Genomic DNA, 19186 nt, shown 5'->3' on the forward strand with positions numbered 1-19186 from the left:
ATCTCCAGAAATGAGTTGGTATCTTTAAGATAAGTAGCGCCTTGGCCGTGGCCTTCGATAGCACAAACATACAAAACATTACATAACTGGTATAACATGTATTTATATAAAATGTATTGTAATTATAATATCTCTCAGTTTGTCTTGGAGTCATGGCCGCTAAAGTACCGAGTGTCACATTTAATAACGGATTGACCTGTCCTATTTTAGGACTTGGGACATGGCAGGTAAGATGTTTTACTTAATAAAATGTTATGAAATAAATAAGTGAGAAATTGATATGAATTTTAGCAAATAGTTAAATCTAAATTATTTTTTTACTGTGTTTCTAGTTCACATTACCAATGTTTCTTTTTTGACTGAACTTATTTCGCAATATTTGATCGCACTTTCCAATATTAATCACGGCTAAACTTGTACCTAAAAATTGTGAAAGAAATTGATCTACGTACACGCCTAAACAAGCTACAAATTTGCCCTACCGCCAAAATAAAGCCTTAAAAGTCATTAATAATAACTTTTCTCAACTTGGAAACTGAACCTGGGCTATTCGTCAGCTGTAAGGCTGTCTGTCACTAACGAGACACTTCAGTTTTCAGGTCGTTTCTGTGAAAGTACCTACTTAACTAGTTATTATACTGTAAAATATATCATAACTGGTTGCTAGTATAAAGTGTATTAAAATTTAAGTATCCTGCTCTGTTATAAACGGGAACACTCGGTTTTATTTATAATAAAACATGCCTTTAAACATTTTTTATATTTTAGTCCAATCCCGGTGAGGTGACGCGTGCGGTCGGCGAAGCTATCGACATTGGCTACCGACATATAGACTGTGCTCATCTCTATTTTAACGAGAAGGAGGTCGGAGAAGCGATCAAGGAGAAAATTAAGCAGGGCATCGTAAAAAGGTCAAAATATATGTCCATTTTGTATAGCCACTGCCTTTTCTGCTTCGGATCAGAAGTCTTTGGTCCCGCAAACCCCTAATCCACGTGCCATCTTCTTGTTATTAAATAATAAAGTTTCGTAGCAAATGTTCGGATGGTAGAGTATTTTTGTCTACTTTTGTTATTGTACCTGTAAATAAAATTTACTACTTAAATCGTATATTTTATACTTCGCATTATGGTTTTGGAAATGTAAATAATTTCCGAATGAAACGGAACTCTCTCACTTACTTTGAATTGTTATGGCGTTATTTGGACGATGTATATTCGGTGTTTTCGAGTACATATCTGTACGTTATTACAACATGATTTTATATTCTACATTAATGTTTTACAGAGAGGACCTTTTTATAACATCAAAGATATGGAATACGTATCACAGGCCGGATTTAGTGGAAAAGGCTGTAAAAATCTCGTTGTCTGATCTCGGATTGGATTATTTGGATTTATATCTCATTCACTGGCCTATGGCTTACAAGGTAAGCCCATTTTTATTATTCTTAAAGTTGTATACTGCGCACTAAGCCCGACGCAACCTCGAATGGAAATTGAGTTTATATTAGGTAAGCAAAATTCTTTAAATCCACAGAAGACTTATGTAAATCAAAACGTAAAAAACTTTTCAATTTGGGCTAAAGCTTTTCCAAAACGATACTCGGCCAACATTAGCTTTATTATGTACAAAGCGGAATAGAATGTTTGTCTGATTTTAGGAAGGGAGTGATCCGTTTCCTTCAGATGCTAATGGCAAAGTGATTTACTCCGACGTCGACTACGTGGATACGTGGAAGGCTATGGAGAACCTTGTCGAGAAAGGCCTCGTTAAGAGCATTGGAGTCAGCAACTTCAATTCTGTACAGCTAACTCGAATTCTGAACGCTGCTACAATTAAGCCAGTGACCAATCAGGTGAGGTGTGAAAACGATTCAATCCGAACGTGATTTTGATGAGCCACGTTACTTGGTGATACATTGTAGTTGTCTGTAATTACTACTGCAAATACTCCTAGTCATATTATATTGATATATATACGTAGCTACTGGATTTCATTACTCGCGTGGAATGAAATACTTACTAAATTCGCATGTCATGTAGACAAACTTTCTTTAGAAGCATGTTATTTGATTTGTGATATCAACTTTCAACATGACATCGCAACTGTTTCTAGATAAACGTGTTTTTGAAATACATTCAGTTTTTCTGTTGTAGGCCATTATAAGTTACATTGTTATTTATTTATATTGATTTATTATTAATTGACTACCTCGTTGGTCGAGTGGTCGCAAGTGCGACTGCCGGACAAGGGGTCTCGGGTTCGATTCCCGGGGTCTGGAATAAACTCTAACTGGCCTTTTTACGGTTTATCGAACATTTATCAGTAGTAGAACGAAGTCTGGGATTATGCCCAGTATATGTTAATAGGCTCACCCGCTATTACATGGGACTTACAACACAAATGGTAAAAATTGGGTTAACATTGTATAGCGGCATTACGTGCCGTAATGTGCACCTCTGTCTACCCCTTCGGGGATAAAAGGCGTGACGTTGCTGCGTTGCTGTTATTTATTTACTCTGATGTTTTATATAACACTGCTATGCTGATGATAACACCATTACTAGATCAACTTACTATATCTATTCTGAAATTTCACATTCGGCATACTAGGTATATATTTTTCGAGCACCGCTCGCCGGTCAGTCATATCGTTTACACAGAATGGCTGTGTATCGTTTGTGCGTTCGTATTGCAATCACGAATACAATTCTTAAAATCACTTGCCATAGTGAACTGCGATGGAAAGCCTGTGGCTTGTCTGGTTCATTCTATATCCATATAGCGTGTATGAATTCAAATTGTAGTGTTTAAACTTGCTTGTAAAATAAGAGAGTTACATTCTTTACGTACAGAATGTAACTCTCTTATTTTATGAATTCCACCTGATTAATTAAACTGTAACATATGTATTTAAAGAAAGTTCCGGAGCTGCGGACTACCTAGCGGCTTTACCGGGACTCCGGCTCGACAAGCAGGAGTAGGAACGGGGTGGTTTTTAGTCAGTAAGAGTCTGAAACTCTCGCCTTGCCCTGGCTAGAGAAGTCATTGAATGATTTTCCACATTGAAAAAAAAAAAATTAAAAAAAGATTAAATATCGTGAAGAATTACATTGTGAGCTTAGCTTGGATGCTTACAGGTGGTGGAGATAAATGATGCAACATCAACCGAGATTATAGAAATATATTTATTAAAGGTTATACAGTGTTCTAATCGGTTAGAGGCCAGAGGCTAACTGCCGCTCGCGTCACGCCATTACAATTATTACAGTTCTGCGAATGCGAACACGTAATACGAACCCTACAATATTGTTCATCAGCTAAAACTTCTTAATATGAAGTTATATTTTAATTTTATGAAAACCATGAAATCTGCGAGAAAATCACTTACGGTAAAACAACAGTTAAACAACGAATTTCTTATTGCAGGTGGAATGCCATCCTTATCTCAACCAGACTAAGTTGTTTGACTTCTGCGAAGCTCGCGGTGTCACTTTGACGGCGTACAGCCCTCTCGGCAGTCCTCAGCGCCCGTGGGCCAAACCTGACGAGCCCTCCTTATTGGAGGACCCCAAAGTATTGTCCATTGCGAAAAGGCTAAATAAAACTCCAGCACAAATTTTAATAAGGTAACGATGTTTTTGTTGATCGTGTAAGAAATATTTCTTTGGTTCGTTGATGGACAGACAGCATTCCATGTTTGTAGTAAGTTTTTAAATGTTTTGAATTCTGGTGTAGTTTGAAGACTAAACAAAGCTCTTAGTCATAATCATGTCACGCGAGGAAGAAGCCTTTAGCAATGGGGTACGAACTAGGGCAGTGAGTGGTGGCTGGTGGGTGAAAATTGTTAGCAAGCGTGCATATAAAACTTCAGTGTGGATGGGTGAGGTTTGGAATTACGTCCCCACGCTCGTTGGTTCGCGACTGTAACGTTTTGCAATTGCCGGTCTAGAATAGCTTCCATGAAAAAAATTATGGTACAATTTGTGGCAGGCATACATTTGAAAATTGATTTCAGTAACACTGGTAGTGGAGGCGATGTTTAAGCTGACGTTATTATGTAAATAAGCATGTCTGTCGGGAATGATTAATCACGGCCAGTCTGTCACAGCCTGCCTTACTTTATTATTATTATATTAGACAAACATGGAACAAAAACAACATTGGACATTTGACTCGATGGTATTTACTTTCTTTCTTTTTTGTTTTAATAAACTAACGCTTTATTTACACAAATATACATTATACAGACAATTTGATGTTTGACCCTGAAGATAACTTTTTTGATTGGAGGTCATGGTCAATGAACAAAGAAATGGTTTCGTAAACTTTTCCGAACATACTATACTTTAAGCTTAGCATTAAAATGTATGTATAATATACATGTATATTATGTAAGTATTATTATGTATATTATGCATGTTATGTATGACTTAGTATCGTTACGTATGTAATATATGTAATAATACTATATCTGAAAATAAATTCTAAACATATTGCTTCTATTGAAATAAGTATCTTATATCTTAAATTTATATAAACGATGACGCCCACGACAAAATATGCTTTTCTTTTTACTTGAAATGTGAAAGCGGCCGGACATTATGCCGGAAACCAATATGTATTTACTGTATCTAAAACAAAAGATCGGAACCTTCGAAACCGTTGAACGGGGAAATTCTATTTGTCTTATGATATTTTTTATAGTTATTTCCTGTTGTCTGTCGTCTGAGGCGAGTATTGTTACAGGATGATTTTAAGATAGATTCGTTTAAATTTTGTATAGAAAAGACTTTTAATAATAAATTATATTTATTTTTGCATGATGTTTATTAACATTTTTACACGTCAATCTTTGAAATAACTAGATGAGACCGGATGATTCTGAAAATTCAAAATAGACGTTATAAGTTATTTGCATAGTTAAATACAGTGAGAAATACTTAAAGTATGTAAACTAACTGAATAATAATAATAATTATAACTAACTAATAACTATAACTAAAATATTTACAACACAAAATACCTTAAAAGGAATAAAAACTAACTCAAGGCATCAAAGTAGGTTTGTTATACATTTCATAGAAATCGGAACATCACTTGCGAATTTTTTAAAGACTTTTAGCGAAGTAAACGGTTTTGTTCCTATTTTTACCTTTACCTGTTATACTTTAAAATTACATGATAAACTTTACTGTTTGCGAGTACTCAGAATATTATTTACGTAGGCGTACGAGCTTGTATCAAAATAAACGCTAAACACTACCAAGTATCAATATTATAAAGTCTGAAGTGTGTGGGAGTAGTGTATAATTAATTAAAGAGAACATTATTCTATAATTATTCACAAGGTATATATACTATGTACAATATAAAAGCGGAATTATACACAAGAAATTAATGTATCTAATGTAATAATTTATAACTTCAATTAAGCGTTGATATAAAAATTAATACGATCGTTAAATATGTATGAAAAAACCTTTTTAGTCAAAATTGTCGTATACAAAATTTGTGCAGAGAAAATAAAAATAACCGGGACGCGGGGCAATGGAGCATCATTTGATGCGATCGACACCCGCCCGAGTGACCGGAACGAAGCCGTTTAGCAGATTTTATCGTTTTTATTTGTATTTCTGTGCTTAGAATAATAAAATAACATTTTATTGCTGTTTGATAACATCAATCGACAAGCTGAATATTGGTATTTATACCATAAATAAATGTATTCGTGAAGATGATGTTGAAGTTACGTGTTAGCACGAAATATCTCTCGAGTTTCCGTTTATATCGATTTCCATTTTCACCACAATTAGATCACTTTGCATACATTTACCTATTGAAAGGTTGAAATTATATCCATCTGTTCACTTGGTAACAGATGGGCAAAGGAATATTTTTGTACAATGGTTCCATTATCTTAAACACAAAAACGTAAAAGGTTTTTTTTCTAAATGAACGAATTTAATTAAATATTTTAGGATTGTATGAAGTACTTAATAAAATTACCCTTACTTGGATACCACATATGCTTTCTGACATCAAGACAAATTGCACGTCCAAAGCACAACAAAGTATCGTATCGAGACGGCTACGACGTCGTAGCTTCTGCTACGCCGTAGTAAATGTAAAGACATCATTTTTATTAGGTTTATATTTTATTCTAAACTATTTTATATTATTTTAAGGTACCAAGTCGATAGGGGTATTATTGTAATACCTAAATCGACATCCAAGAGTCGCATAGCAGAGAATTTCAACATCTGGGACTTCTCTCTGAGCGAAGAGGACATTAATGCTATCAACAGCTTGGACTGTAACGGTCGGCTCATACCGCAGGCTGAGTAAGTATAACCTTTAATTTTAAACTTAGATTTACAAAAGAATGGAGACTCCTAAAAGCAAAAAATAACAACAAGAACGTTATTATTAATAGAAATTTTGATTGTATTTTCTAGAAGGTTAAAAGCCGAAATAATTAGGGACTCCCTTATAATTTCGGTGATTCATAAATAAAATAATTTCTCTTTGTAATTTCTCGGTAACTTTTTGCTGGCAACCTTCCTACGCTTTGTGTGCCCACTTTGAAGTCTCCATCACTTTCATCTTCAACGTACCTCATGTATTTCCGCAAATACAAATTGTATTAATAGCCTCCAATTGACTGAAACGTCTACGCAAATCTTCAATTTGAAAGAATTTCACCAAAATATGATTTATCCAAAGTATTGTTCCGTTGTAACGACAAGCCTGTAGGCGGATTGTGGGCGTTGGTACTTCAGTATAATTTTAAAAACAAACTATTAAAAAAGGCAAAGTCGGCTTTCTCTTCGGTTAGATTTCGCGATAGGGCCGACATTTATTTTTAAAAAAGTTGCCCATTTGAAGATAGGACGAAATTAATCATCGCTTAAATTCCCCTCTCTATTTGCGTTGGTTCTAATTAGGTTCAAAAAATTGCTGACGACTCTCAGTTAAATAAAAGTCTTGTTTTATCTTTTCCAAGAGATATCAATCTCAGCAAATCTTTAGGGACAAAAATTAACGGATGTCGTTTCCCAAGGCAAGTTTCCTGCACGGAAAGTTTCATTGTCGTTCATTGATCCACTGGGAGGTGATTCAGTAACAATCACACAAATAGACCTTCACTGGATCACTAGCTGTTACTCACGGCTTCACTCGCACGGAATTAAAAATTAAATATTTAGCGGCGTGTTGGTGACATTAGTCGGATTGAAAAAATGTTTTTTACATTTCTCCCAAAGCTGGCTTCGGCTTTATTTGACTAGATTTTATCGAAATGTATAAATAAGTTATAGTGTAGTTATAAATGGATAGTCAAGTGGTTGCTAAGTTACGGCGTAACGAACAAGTTGACAAACGACCTAACTTCAGTGTTAACGATATTAATAATTGGGATTATGGTAGTTAGGATTAAAGGCCCGAGTGATTAATACGGTCGTTGTAACTAATACGATTTTAAACTTATTCTTTAATCATAGATTAACGTTTTGTTTGCAGGGGCCGAGAGCACAAGGATCATCCCTTTGCTAATCCCGATATTACCTTTTAAATGTGGCATTTGGACAGTTTAATAGAACAGAGATTACTCCTCAAACAATTACTCCGAAATAAAAATTACAAGATTAAATAAACGTGTGCTTCTTTAATGGAAACTTGTTTTTTGTGACCCAAAAAGGGAAAGTAATATCCAATACTTTTTTACTGAAACTTTTATTACAGGAGCGTAAAAGAGCGTGTGGGAGTATTTAATTTAAAAATGTTTATCGGTGGATGTAGCGCATGCAATACACGGTACATTGTGAATAACCACCATTATTCACTTGTGTCCACGGCGCGCTGGGAATGGGTGGTTGTGTAAAGGAACCGTCAATTCGTGCGGGCCAAGCAATATCCGGCCAAACACCCATCCCTGCGTGTGTTTCCGCCAAACCTGTCAGACGCTTGATTTCGCTAAATTGTTCGCATTCCTTAACCCTGTCTTGTCTGATTCGGAAAATACGGGCGCATTGAAATGGTCGGTGAAATGGTCAGTGCGGACTTTAATCATCTTGATTGATAAAGGACACGTGGAAGCAGGAATTCATCTTAGAAAGGGTCTTTGTCTGCTATTTGCTCGCTTACTTTGCAGAGCTTGTGTACCGAACCTTATTTACCTTGTCTACCCTATATTGCACATGAAATATTGACCATTAAAAGAATACTTAATTCAGGTTTTGGATGCATAAATGTTCATAAGAAATGAAAATAATATTAGCCCTAACAGGTATTTCCACTTCACAAATCTGTTTACGTCCATTGTGTGTATGTACCTAACATTTCCGCGGTTGCGTACAAACACAGAGGCGCAAAAAATTCTGGTTACTATGAAAATATGCCTTTTTTAAAAAACGTTGTGTTCAGTCCCGCCCTTCGTTATGTTACATCTCACCATATAGAAAGAGAGAAGTAAAGGGAAGTTATTTCGTACGAAATATTATTTCCTTGACGCGGAAGGCGAGCTTCGCGCAAACTAGCCGCACCACGCCGCGCGTCGAACAGACAGCGACGTTTTCGAGATAAGGTAAGACCTTCACAACGTACTTTATGATGTTAGAAATGTTTGCAAGATACCAAACTTAATAAATTCGTAGCATGACTGCCCCTTCTGTTACTGTGAGACTTTTGTAAACTTTGCAAACCGAGTGACGGGCCTTATTTTAGACCCTGGTCGTTCTAGTTCAGTGTTCCCTATTGAGAGGTATCGATTTTGTCAGGTCACGTATTCTTACCCGCGTCCAGTAATTCATCCTAGACGCGGCAACAGGGGCAACCTGAAGAATTTTTAAGGATTAGGTATCCTATTTTGTGAAAATGAAGTTTGTTGCGAAACATTTTATTATAGAGGCGTTGTAAAAAACTTAGTAAATTTACTAACACCATCTTTTTCATATACTTTGTATGAAATGGGCAGTAAGTTAAGATTAACTCGATGCCTTGAGGTAGAGAGAAAAATGTAAATATTGCTGCTTGTCATAATTAATAATTCTGAGTCTCTGTGTCTTACATAAATACATGCGAAGTGTAAGGAGGCCCGAGCGAATTCATCAAGATAACTTGAAATGAAACGTAATTTTGTAAATATGTATATCACGGTACAATCACCTCGGGACCTTCTTTTATGTAAGAGTACGTAGGTACCTGCAGATGATATGCTCCCCGCATACGTTTATCTGTCTATGAACAAGTTTTGAGAATGTGCAGCCATTTTTTTCAGAACGTTGTAGACCACTCTGCTGAATTGTTACTATTTCAGAAAAAAGAAATGATAGAAAGAATAGAATCGACTAACGCTTATTTGAACATTTTCACCCTAAAATATTCTGTGGTATTGCAAACGTCCTTCTTCTGTACTTATCCTCATCATCATCAACAGCCTATAAATGACCACGGTTGACCAAAGGCCTCTTCTCAGAAGGAGAAGGTTTGAGCATTAATCACTACGTTTGCTCAATGCGGGTTGACGATTTCAAACGTAATTTTCAGTGAAGCTAGGTGCTAATTTCAAAGTGTAGCTTCGAATGCAGAAGAAGGAACAAGAACCTTCATTCGTTACTCTTTAAAAAAGTACATGTTTTCAATGTCTCTGATATATTTTTTTCAATCAATAATTGTACATATATGTGAGAACAATACAGAGACATTGCAACGCAGAACACATCGATAGTCGTTGTCTTTACACGAATTTCCAATAATTTACCTGCTGTCTTGGGGTCTCTTCGACCCCCAGTAGGTATTCAAGTGACGGTATTATATATACTGCTGAGTGGCCGTCAACCCGCCTATCTGCCCTTAGAAAACCATATTCATAAGACTCGTCTAAGCCCAAATGGTCAAAGAATACTGATGAGTTTAAAACCCAAGTTCGTAATTTTTTTATCCGAAAGCACTCAAAATAAAGTACTTTTGTAATGTAGGGTAAATAAAAAAAACTGTTGATACCGCCGCAGACGAGAGTAGCGTTAATTAATTTTTTTTTTGTATTTCAACTCAGTTGATTGAACGTCAGGTAAAAAATTGTTCGCAAATATTAGAAAAATTGTTCGAAGTATTTCATTGAAAATACTTTTTAATAGCGTTGGAAATTGCTGAATCTGCTTTAGGTTATAGCTACAGGGCCGAATTTCTGTTTTAGCACGTTCAGTGAAAAGAAAACGAATGTACATTTTTTGCTTGGTTCACAATCGTGCCTGGTTCGATCCCTAGGTTGAACAAACGTCCTTTAGGTATTCGAAAACACTTTTAGTAATAGTATTATTGTACCCATGTGATAAGTAAAAATTCGATCTCTATTACACTGATATAAGAACTCCACCGTATAAAACCTCATTCATTTAGAGTACTTCTCTACCTACCGCTCTCAGGAATAAGTAGCCTTTTATAGCAAAAGACCAGCCATTACCAGTTTGAAAAGAAAACGACTAAACAAAATAAAAACACCGACGTAACTATTAAATAATGTGCAAGTTTGGTTTCGCAGTGTTTGCTGCAACTATCCTTTTTTACGTTTTAGTTTCGGCAAACTAGTTAGTGGGGCTACATACCGGTGTACTGGAATACTAGTATACTGTCATAATACAGTACCTCTACTATGAATTTAAAACAATAATAGTAGGTATCTGTCGATAGTCGATAGTGACGACGTATTTTTATATGACAAACTTTAGTTCCATAAGTGACCGCTAGAGGCACTGTAAAATTTGGCATACAAAGAATTTACGTCGTCGCTATCGAGTATCGACAAATACTATTGCTTTAAATTCATGGTACAGGTATTCAGTACTGGTATACCGCTATAACACCGTAGCATAATAAGCAAACTCGGCACGATCCTCCGTTACACCGCTTACTCTTTCATTTGGTGCGGTATGAATGTGCACGGTCATTGCGGTAAGGACTTAAGGTATTTTCTATCTGGTATCTATGAAAAATTTATGTTCCTATGTTCTTTAGTATTCCGAACATTTCATTTTACTGGAATCTATTTCAGATTTTATTTTGCGCTTGCATTTTTACCTTATGTGAGCTCGTGATCTCTTTTGCATCTGTTGGGTTTAATACGTGGATCGGGTCAAGAATTATTAGTGTCTAACTGTCTAGCGTATAGGAAGATCTTATCTCTTTGCAATCTACACAGTTAAAACTGTGTAGATTGTAACGCTTGCCTACTTAATATTTTTTAATCTTAGGTTCGGTCCATAACAGAGTTAAAATACGTCGAGCGTATCATCAGTCGTACTAACGTATCATCGCTTGAGTGTGAACGGTCAATTGTTTTTCTGTACATTGGTGTGTTCTGGCGTTACACGACCAATACGCGACGCATGTTCCGATAGATATAAAAGGACCCTTAATATTGTTGTTTCAAAACTGTAGTTTCAACAACCAACAACTTAAATTTTGGGTCTATCTTTTTGTTAATATTGTTTTCTATTCTAATGGTCTAATATTGACCAATATGCGATGCATGTTCCGTCGATAGGCGCGTCAAATAATAACAATGATTTAACCTACCATAACACCGTCATTCCAGTTCAAGGTTACAATAAAATTGTGGGGCAAGCCTGTTGCCAAACATCAATATTTTTAGAATACTGATTTTGTGTTTGTTGTTATGTTATGTTAGGGGTAAAACAACATCGTAATGTAATGTAGAACAGTCTTTCGGGCACCCTACCTCACGACTCTGATGAAGACAGACAGAATCGATGCCTTAGGTTAGTTTTTATTTCTTTTAAGGTATTTTTAAGTTGTAAGTATTTTAAATTATAGTTATTATCTAGTTAATTAGTATAGTTTGTGATGCCCATTAAATATACGAATTTAAAAAAAAACATCGTAATAAGACTAGCTAAATGCAGAAGAAGTCGAAACGTGTTGGTAATGGACATTTATTTGAAATGAGATGTAACAATCATCTTGAAAGGGTTTTCACATAGCCATATGAAAGGCGAAATATTGGCACCTTACTTGATGGTGCCTTAGATAAATTATATATTTTAATATATACTTAGGAAGGGGTAGGCAGAGCAATGAAACATTTTTACTAGATGTGTTATTATGAATCCCACGTAAGGAGTTAGTCTACCGCCATACTTTGGACAAGATATTCCAGAATCCGTATCTACTATATACAGTATGGAGATCACTCATATGACTTAAATGAAACTACAAATATTACTAGTTTACAGAATGAAAAAAATCACTTTTTGGCTCACCTACTGGGCATATTTCGCTAATTTTTCGTACATTGTCAGCCAAGATGCTTACAAATAATAATATGTGTGGTTTAGGTAGGTATATTAAGTCATAAGAGATTTTCCTATAGGGTCGGGTGTCTCACATTGAACCAGGCAGCTACATTTAACCACCGCCGAATCTCGAAAATGTGACATTGCTAAAGTGCGCTAATATGAGTAAAAGAGAGGTATTTACGTTCCATTCCTGCCCACTAGTTTACGTGGCGATCGCGAGCAAAGTGTTTTTATGAGAAGCATTCGAAAGCAAATTGACTCAAAAAGTAAGTCTTTTTTGCAAATTCAATTCTTTTTTAGCTTTTTTCGATTAAATAATATCAATTTAATTATATATACATTGTTTTCTATGGTTAGTTAGCAATTAAAAGAGCTATAATTCGTGTTTTTACGAGATTGATTTGCCGGTAAAATATTGAAGTTAGTTATCAAAACGTGGTGTGTCTCACAGTGAGCCACCTGAGGGTGGTACACGTATTGAGCCCTGGAACATTACGTACATCCCAGTCACTAAATGAGTTTATTTGAAGAAATGTTTTTAATTTGTTATAAAATGGTGCGAAACGAAGTGTTAACAAGAAAAGTGGTGGGCATTTGGCTGGCAACATGCTTAAAGCCCTTAAACTGCACAGGTGAAAGTATTCGTATAAGATTTAAAGTGATTTTAATAAAATTAAATATAAGGCTGATTATTAGACACTTGAATAGTTTGTTTTATAATAAATAAAAATTGTATAATTCACTATTCCTGTTTTTATTATTCTCACAAAGTTTTTCGCTTTGATTTCGCTTATAAATGGAACTAGAATACATAGAAATAAGGTGGCTAAATGTGGACCATACCCTGGTTAAATGTGTACCACCTGAAGTACTCATTGAACCAAAAATCATTTTTCATGAAAACCTTGTTTACACTGAAACTAAACGGAATATGAGAAATTAATGTTTTACAAAATTAAAGCTAGATAAATTTGCTAAGTATACACAAAAAATTAAAGACATTGATTGAAAATCCAGCCCACTATGAGACTTTGAAATTTACCTGGTTCAATGTGAGACACCTTACCATACGGTATAACTTAATACTAAATCACCTAATAGGTACATACTTCGCTCTACCCGGGAATCGGGCCCTAAACCCTTTCCCCACCACTCTGAAGTCAAGAGGTTGTTTTTTTTTTCATAAAATAAAACTTTAATTATTTTCTTCTCATGCTAATGACTGTGAAATGAGTTTTCTTTACCTTTAGTGATAGTGGTGACCACTTGATGGTTTTTAAACGCTAAATGCTTTGTCAATTAAGGCATTGAAGGTAATTAAGGCAGTCGATTCTACTGGAACTACTGAAACTGCAATGAGAAGTAGCAAATTGAGTAGATAGGTAATAGTAATATTTTTCTAAAATGGTATTTGTTAAATTTAATTATTCAGTAATATTATAAGCACGAGTAGCTACAAAAGTTGATTCTATTGCACCGATTTTGCTTGGAGGTTTACTACGCGACTGTAAATCATCATGACAACATGATATTTATGACATCGATACATCGATATAACTTGTTGAGCAATAGTGTGCTAATGAAAAATTATGAAAAATAACGGAACCGTCTTCAATTTTCTTTACCACCATTTTTTTAAGTCAGTTAATATGCCCAAAACCTTTTCTTAAGTCTTAAAAATACTTTCCTGAAAACCGCGACAAAATCGTAAAAGCAAAGTAGCCAAACGCGAGATAATTGAACACAAACATACAAACAGTCAAACTGCGAACATCATTTTTTTAAGTCATTTAAAAAGCATTTGCGGTAAAGAAATAACGAGTAAAATGCTCTTCATACTGTTCATGAAAGAAAAACGAACGAAGAAAAAGAGATCTAATAATGAAAAATAAGAACCCAGAGTTGAAAGTGCTCACTAATTTATTAGTGTTAACAGAGTGAATGAATGACGCTTAGCATAAATAAACGGTGCCTTTAGGAATTGTAGTTAAGAGAATATTGCATAACCCACATTCAAACAATGGCAGCAATCTAGCGGGCTCGCGCGGCTGCGGCGCGGTGGCGCGGCGGCGGCGGCGCGGCTGCGACACGCCTGCCCCTCGGTCAGTCCGGCGCGCGATTATAAATTCACCGCTCCATTATTCACAATTGGCTTCCATACCGGCTCTGACAGCCGGCCCGATAATTCGTTAAGTCCTAAACTGCGACCGCTGCGTGCACCCGATAACGCCCAATAGGATTCAACTAAATATACAAAGGGCTGTGCGAACCACGCATTAGTGCCGTCACGCGCGTCCTTCGTCTTCCTTTGTTCATCTTCGCCGATTTCAATTATGCATAATCACGCCATAATCGTGTTTACTTGTAAAACAGTCACGAGTGTGTGAACAATAAATTATTTTTATTTCAAAAAGAGTGGAGTATAAAGCGCCGTCACCCGTGCCCGACTCGTTAGTGAATCCGGTTACCAGTTGCCGTTCAAAGTTTGTGTGCTCTCTACTCTTGTCTGACGGATGTCCAACATCCTGATTTTCTGTATGCGAAATTTGCTATCTTCGTACAGGCATACAAATAAATGCATTGCTTTCATTTTAATCGGATAGGCCCCAGCTATCCGATTACAGCATCGCTGTGCTTTGTTGTTCCTGAATGTGGCTTCGCATAATATCAATTATTTGTTTTGCATTGAAACAATTTGGGGTTTTGTCCATGATAATATCATTACGTGAAATAATTTTAAATGCATTAGTCCACACGCTATACATTTTAATTTGAAAGTTTTGATATATTTGTGAAAAATGATGTGCACCGAAGACTGTAAGTGGAGAAGCGAACAATAATCAAAGAGATGAACGTTAAGAGAACTGTAGCAATTACGAATGATGGATTGTTGAACTTCTCCCGGACAGAAATGACCCGATGTTTTAATATCGTCTTGTTTCTTTTCTTGGCTCGTTGGTAATTTGTCACTAAGTAGGAGTTGGAATAGAAATCGTTTTCGTAATAAAACATTATTAAAAAGGGGAGCCGGATGTAGGTATATAGCTCTTCACAACATTTAGAGATTATTGTATGTTGAAATTGAGTAGGTATGTGCTAGTACGGTTTTCAATTTAGTCGGTGCTAGTGCACATGAGTCATTTTTATTTGACTTCGTTTTGCGAGCACACGAAATATTATATTTTTGTAAATAGCACTGCAAAATGTTTATAACACGTTTCGAAAATCATAAGAAATTATTTGTGGTAGGAATTCTCTCGTTTGCGAGGATACCTTTTGGAGAATGTGTAGCGTCGGGCACGCGGTGCAATGTCCTGGAATGTTTCATATTGAAAATATTTGTTCGTAAATTAAAATTCTTTACAGAATATCAAATGAACTGAATTGGGAAATAGTTCAGCTAATGGAAACACTGCAAATGTACATAAATCCGGGATTTAACAAAATATTTATTCTATTTGTATTTTAACTGTAATAAACAAAACAATGCTAACTTCCAACCATTGTTAACATAACTATATTGCATGTTAAATTCGAGGAAGAATTCATTTCATTTAACATCCATTGAGTGAGAGATTAATTGATGTTTCAATGGTCATCTAATCTTCCTAGTAATTACGTATGTCAAATATATTGGCATTAGTATCTATTACGCCAGAATGCAATGATTTGATTATGTAGAGGTAAGTAGTTTCACTGTGTGAGCACTTCCACCTGTTATAATTGGGAAAGTACTTGTCTGTTATGGACGATTTAATTAATTATGGGTGAACTTATATCACTAGTCAACTTGTTAGAAGCTTAGAAAGATGTAGATCAATAAATAAGAAATGTTTTTGAGATTATAATTTAGTTACAGAAAAAAACAAATGGTATCTTACTAATATTATAAATATTTTTGAGTTTGTGTGTTTGTTTGTTTGTATGTTTGTTACTCAATTACGTCAAAATGACTGAAGCGATTAGGATGAAATTTAGAACAGGGGTAGATTATGGTCTGGAATAACACATAGGATACTTTTTATCCCACGGGACCACGGGCGAAGCCGTTGGCAGAAGCTAGTAGGTAATACATATTACTTTTTATACAAAAATGTAGCCAATATTGTTAAAATGAATTTTGGTTGTGATTGTTACCCATAAAGGATCAATATGTAGCCATTGTACCGAAACATGAAATATCTCCTATAAGCATTAACGGTGAAAAACCATCGGAAATAAGAAAAATGATGCCCCTGCTTGATTAAAGTGGCCGCTTTCTTCGAGCGTGGTAAATGACGGTGACATTTTATTGGCGGTCAACGTGTTTCGTTAGACTAGCCCCTGACATGCTATCCATCTTGTGCCCGTCCCGGATTACCTGCGCCGAATCAACCGAATGTGATTAACGGACCCGATCATGCCCGTATAAAATGTCTGCTCCGACCGATGACCGTGTAATGGCGTATTGCGGATTATTACGGCCACTCGGACGTATTATTCCGATCTACTCAAAAATCATGTCAAATACGAGTGAATACGCTCAATGCAGCAGCTGCTCGTTTCAGCCGAGAGTACTAGCATTATTGTATTACCCACTCGGATTGAAATTGAACTGCACCGTGCTGTGTAAACTACACTCGTAGATGCTGCTAATTATTTATGTTTAGTCAATTAATTGCGTATTGATGTTTCGACGTTTGAGTTTATAATGTTGTTCATTAACCGATGAAATTGGCGAATTACGGAATCAGCTGAGCTCGCGGGATGATATGCAGTAAGTTATGAAACAACGCGGGAAACGCCAAGACTTCTTGCGATACTTAGTAACATTAACAATTTCGGCCAAGACGTAATTAATTAAGGCAGATAGATATAAAATTAATTTAAAAACTCGAGTCACTGTTGCAAAGTTGTGAGGGTAGAAGTAAAGATTTATCAGGGCCGTCGTGAAACGCTGAAACAGCGGGCGACGGCGACGGCGACGTGACAAGAGCGCGTTAATTCTTGCTCACTGCGACTCTTCTAAACTGTTAAAAGAGTAAGGTAATTAAGTATGATGGATATTCGGAGTTTATCGCGGGTGGCAGAGACACGGGCCACTTGCAACTTTCTTATCTTGCGCTGGACGAAGTTTACGACGGCTTTGCGGTGCCACCAAACAGCTGATTATGTGAGCTCACATCGTATGACTTACTAGTCTCATAGATACTTATTAGAGGAAGCGTAGGCGTGGTATAAAGTTAGATGAAATCGGTTTTTTTATTTGGCGGCTTCTAAATTAATCTGGATATTATAGTTCCCATCCATATCTTTAGTTTTTAAATTCTTATTAAGGAATGAACAAAACAATCATTATAATCGAATCTTTATTACACTCGTAATATCAATTCGGATAAATCATTTTCTTTTAAAAGATTTATTTCCAAGTGAGCAAATATTACAATCTTATGTTGTTTATTTCAATTGAATCGTACGCTGCAGAGTTTCCGTAAACTGTCAAGTGTCAACTTTTCATTCGTTCTGACAAAACAGAGGTAACGGAAATCAGAATAGGTAGCAAGCACATTTTCACAATATTTTATTCATTCATATTTTCCTATTCTTGTGACATAAAATTAAAAACGATTGTTGTTTTTATATATTCGAAATAGAATAGAAATAAAAGAATCGAACAATAAGATATTGAGTCTGTTTTTTGTTTCTTTGTTAAGTCGTCAATGTATTTTGTTTATATTTCAATGTATTTTTCATGGAATCCTCAGAAAGGACAGCAGCTACACCTACGTTATGGATACGGCGCTATGTAGATTTGTAGTGGCGCCGGAGGGCAACCCTTGTCATGTGAGATTTGTAAACGAAAAAGCCTCTAATTTGGGTTTGTGTTTTGACAAGTCATCTTGAGGAAGACACCGAGCTTCTGAGAGAACTTTGTTCTTGTTATAGTTTGTGAAATTAAAGTTTGTATGTGGTACAAACGTTGGTTCGTTTTGGCAAACAAAGAATATTGTGTAGGTACCTACGTAGGTATTCTATTTTTTTAATAGATCATAACTTAACGTGCACAAAGTTACAACCTGTGACAATTTCTGATATTCAATTACAGTTTTTTTTTTACCTCAAATCAATAATTAACTGTTGCCTAATAGTGTTGAGTAGATTTGTAGTGATTTTAAATATCTATAAGACAAGACGTGATGCTTTTGGATGCTGAATAGCAATTCTAAATGTCGGAATAAAAATAAAAGCAAAAAAATCTATTTTATTGTAGGTACTATTCACGAAAACCGAATTTTTTAATCAAACATAAACAAACTTTAAAACTAATGTAAAGTGTACATTACTATGGATCTTGTTGCCAAAATATTTGCCCAATCTAACGCTAAAGTGCATACGAGAGAATGATGGCGAGCCTCCCCAGTTTAGGCAGAAAGAAAAACATAAAATGTGAGCGCAATGTTGTTGCGTTTTTAGAATAAATAAAGGCTGAAGTGTTCCCGCGAATCTGTTGGGGATCAATAGTTGCCGCCACAAAATCCGTCGTTACCCTTAAAATGTTCTCTTGCAAACAAGCTTTCTACATTGCCCACATATCTTGATCAGGTGACGCAACAAAACATAAAAACCAAATTGTACATCTTTTTTTCATTTAACAAATCCGTCTTGACGAGGGTATTCTGTTTTTTCGGCAAAAGTAGAAATAAGAAAGATATAAGCAAATCCTGCTAGATCACGTTTAGTACCTCGATTTTTTTTCGATTATTTAGAAACAAAGGCTGGCAGAGAGCTTTGTGACGAAAAATATGGAGCGCACGGGCTATTGACGTTTGGGAAATTGGTTAGAGCATACACATTAATTAAAAATATGTTCTGCTCATGTCGTTTTTGTG

The 19186-nt window shown here is 35.7% G+C and overlaps 1 protein-coding gene across 1 annotated transcript; it reads left to right on the forward strand.

The window, feature by feature from the left end:
* Positions 1-76: 76 nt before the first annotated feature.
* On the forward strand, positions 77-7673 carry LOC118264688 (aldo-keto reductase family 1 member B1). Its single transcript, XM_035577280.2, has 7 exons — positions 77-227; positions 769-911; positions 1288-1429; positions 1664-1858; positions 3433-3632; positions 6192-6347; positions 7525-7673. The coding sequence occupies exons 1-7, from the start codon at positions 153-155 to the stop codon at positions 7574-7576; spliced, it is 963 nt and encodes a 320-aa protein (XP_035433173.1). The 5' UTR covers positions 77-152; the 3' UTR covers positions 7577-7673.
* The last annotated feature ends 11513 nt before the right edge of the window (positions 7674-19186 follow it).

Source organism: Spodoptera frugiperda, chromosome 26, assembly GCF_023101765.2.
Source record: "Spodoptera frugiperda isolate SF20-4 chromosome 26, AGI-APGP_CSIRO_Sfru_2.0, whole genome shotgun sequence".
NCBI lineage: Eukaryota > Metazoa > Arthropoda > Insecta > Lepidoptera > Noctuidae > Spodoptera > Spodoptera frugiperda.

Coding starts and splice junctions, on each gene's coding strand:
- LOC118264688 (XM_035577280.2), top strand. CDS start 153: ATGGCCGCTAAAGTACCGAGTGTCACATTTAATAACGGATTGACCTGT. Junction 228..768: donor TAGGACTTGGGACATGGCAG/GTAAGATGTTTT, acceptor TTTATATTTTAG/TCCAATCCCGGTGAGGTGAC. Junction 912..1,287: donor AAGCAGGGCATCGTAAAAAG/GTCAAAATATAT, acceptor AATGTTTTACAG/AGAGGACCTTTTTATAACAT.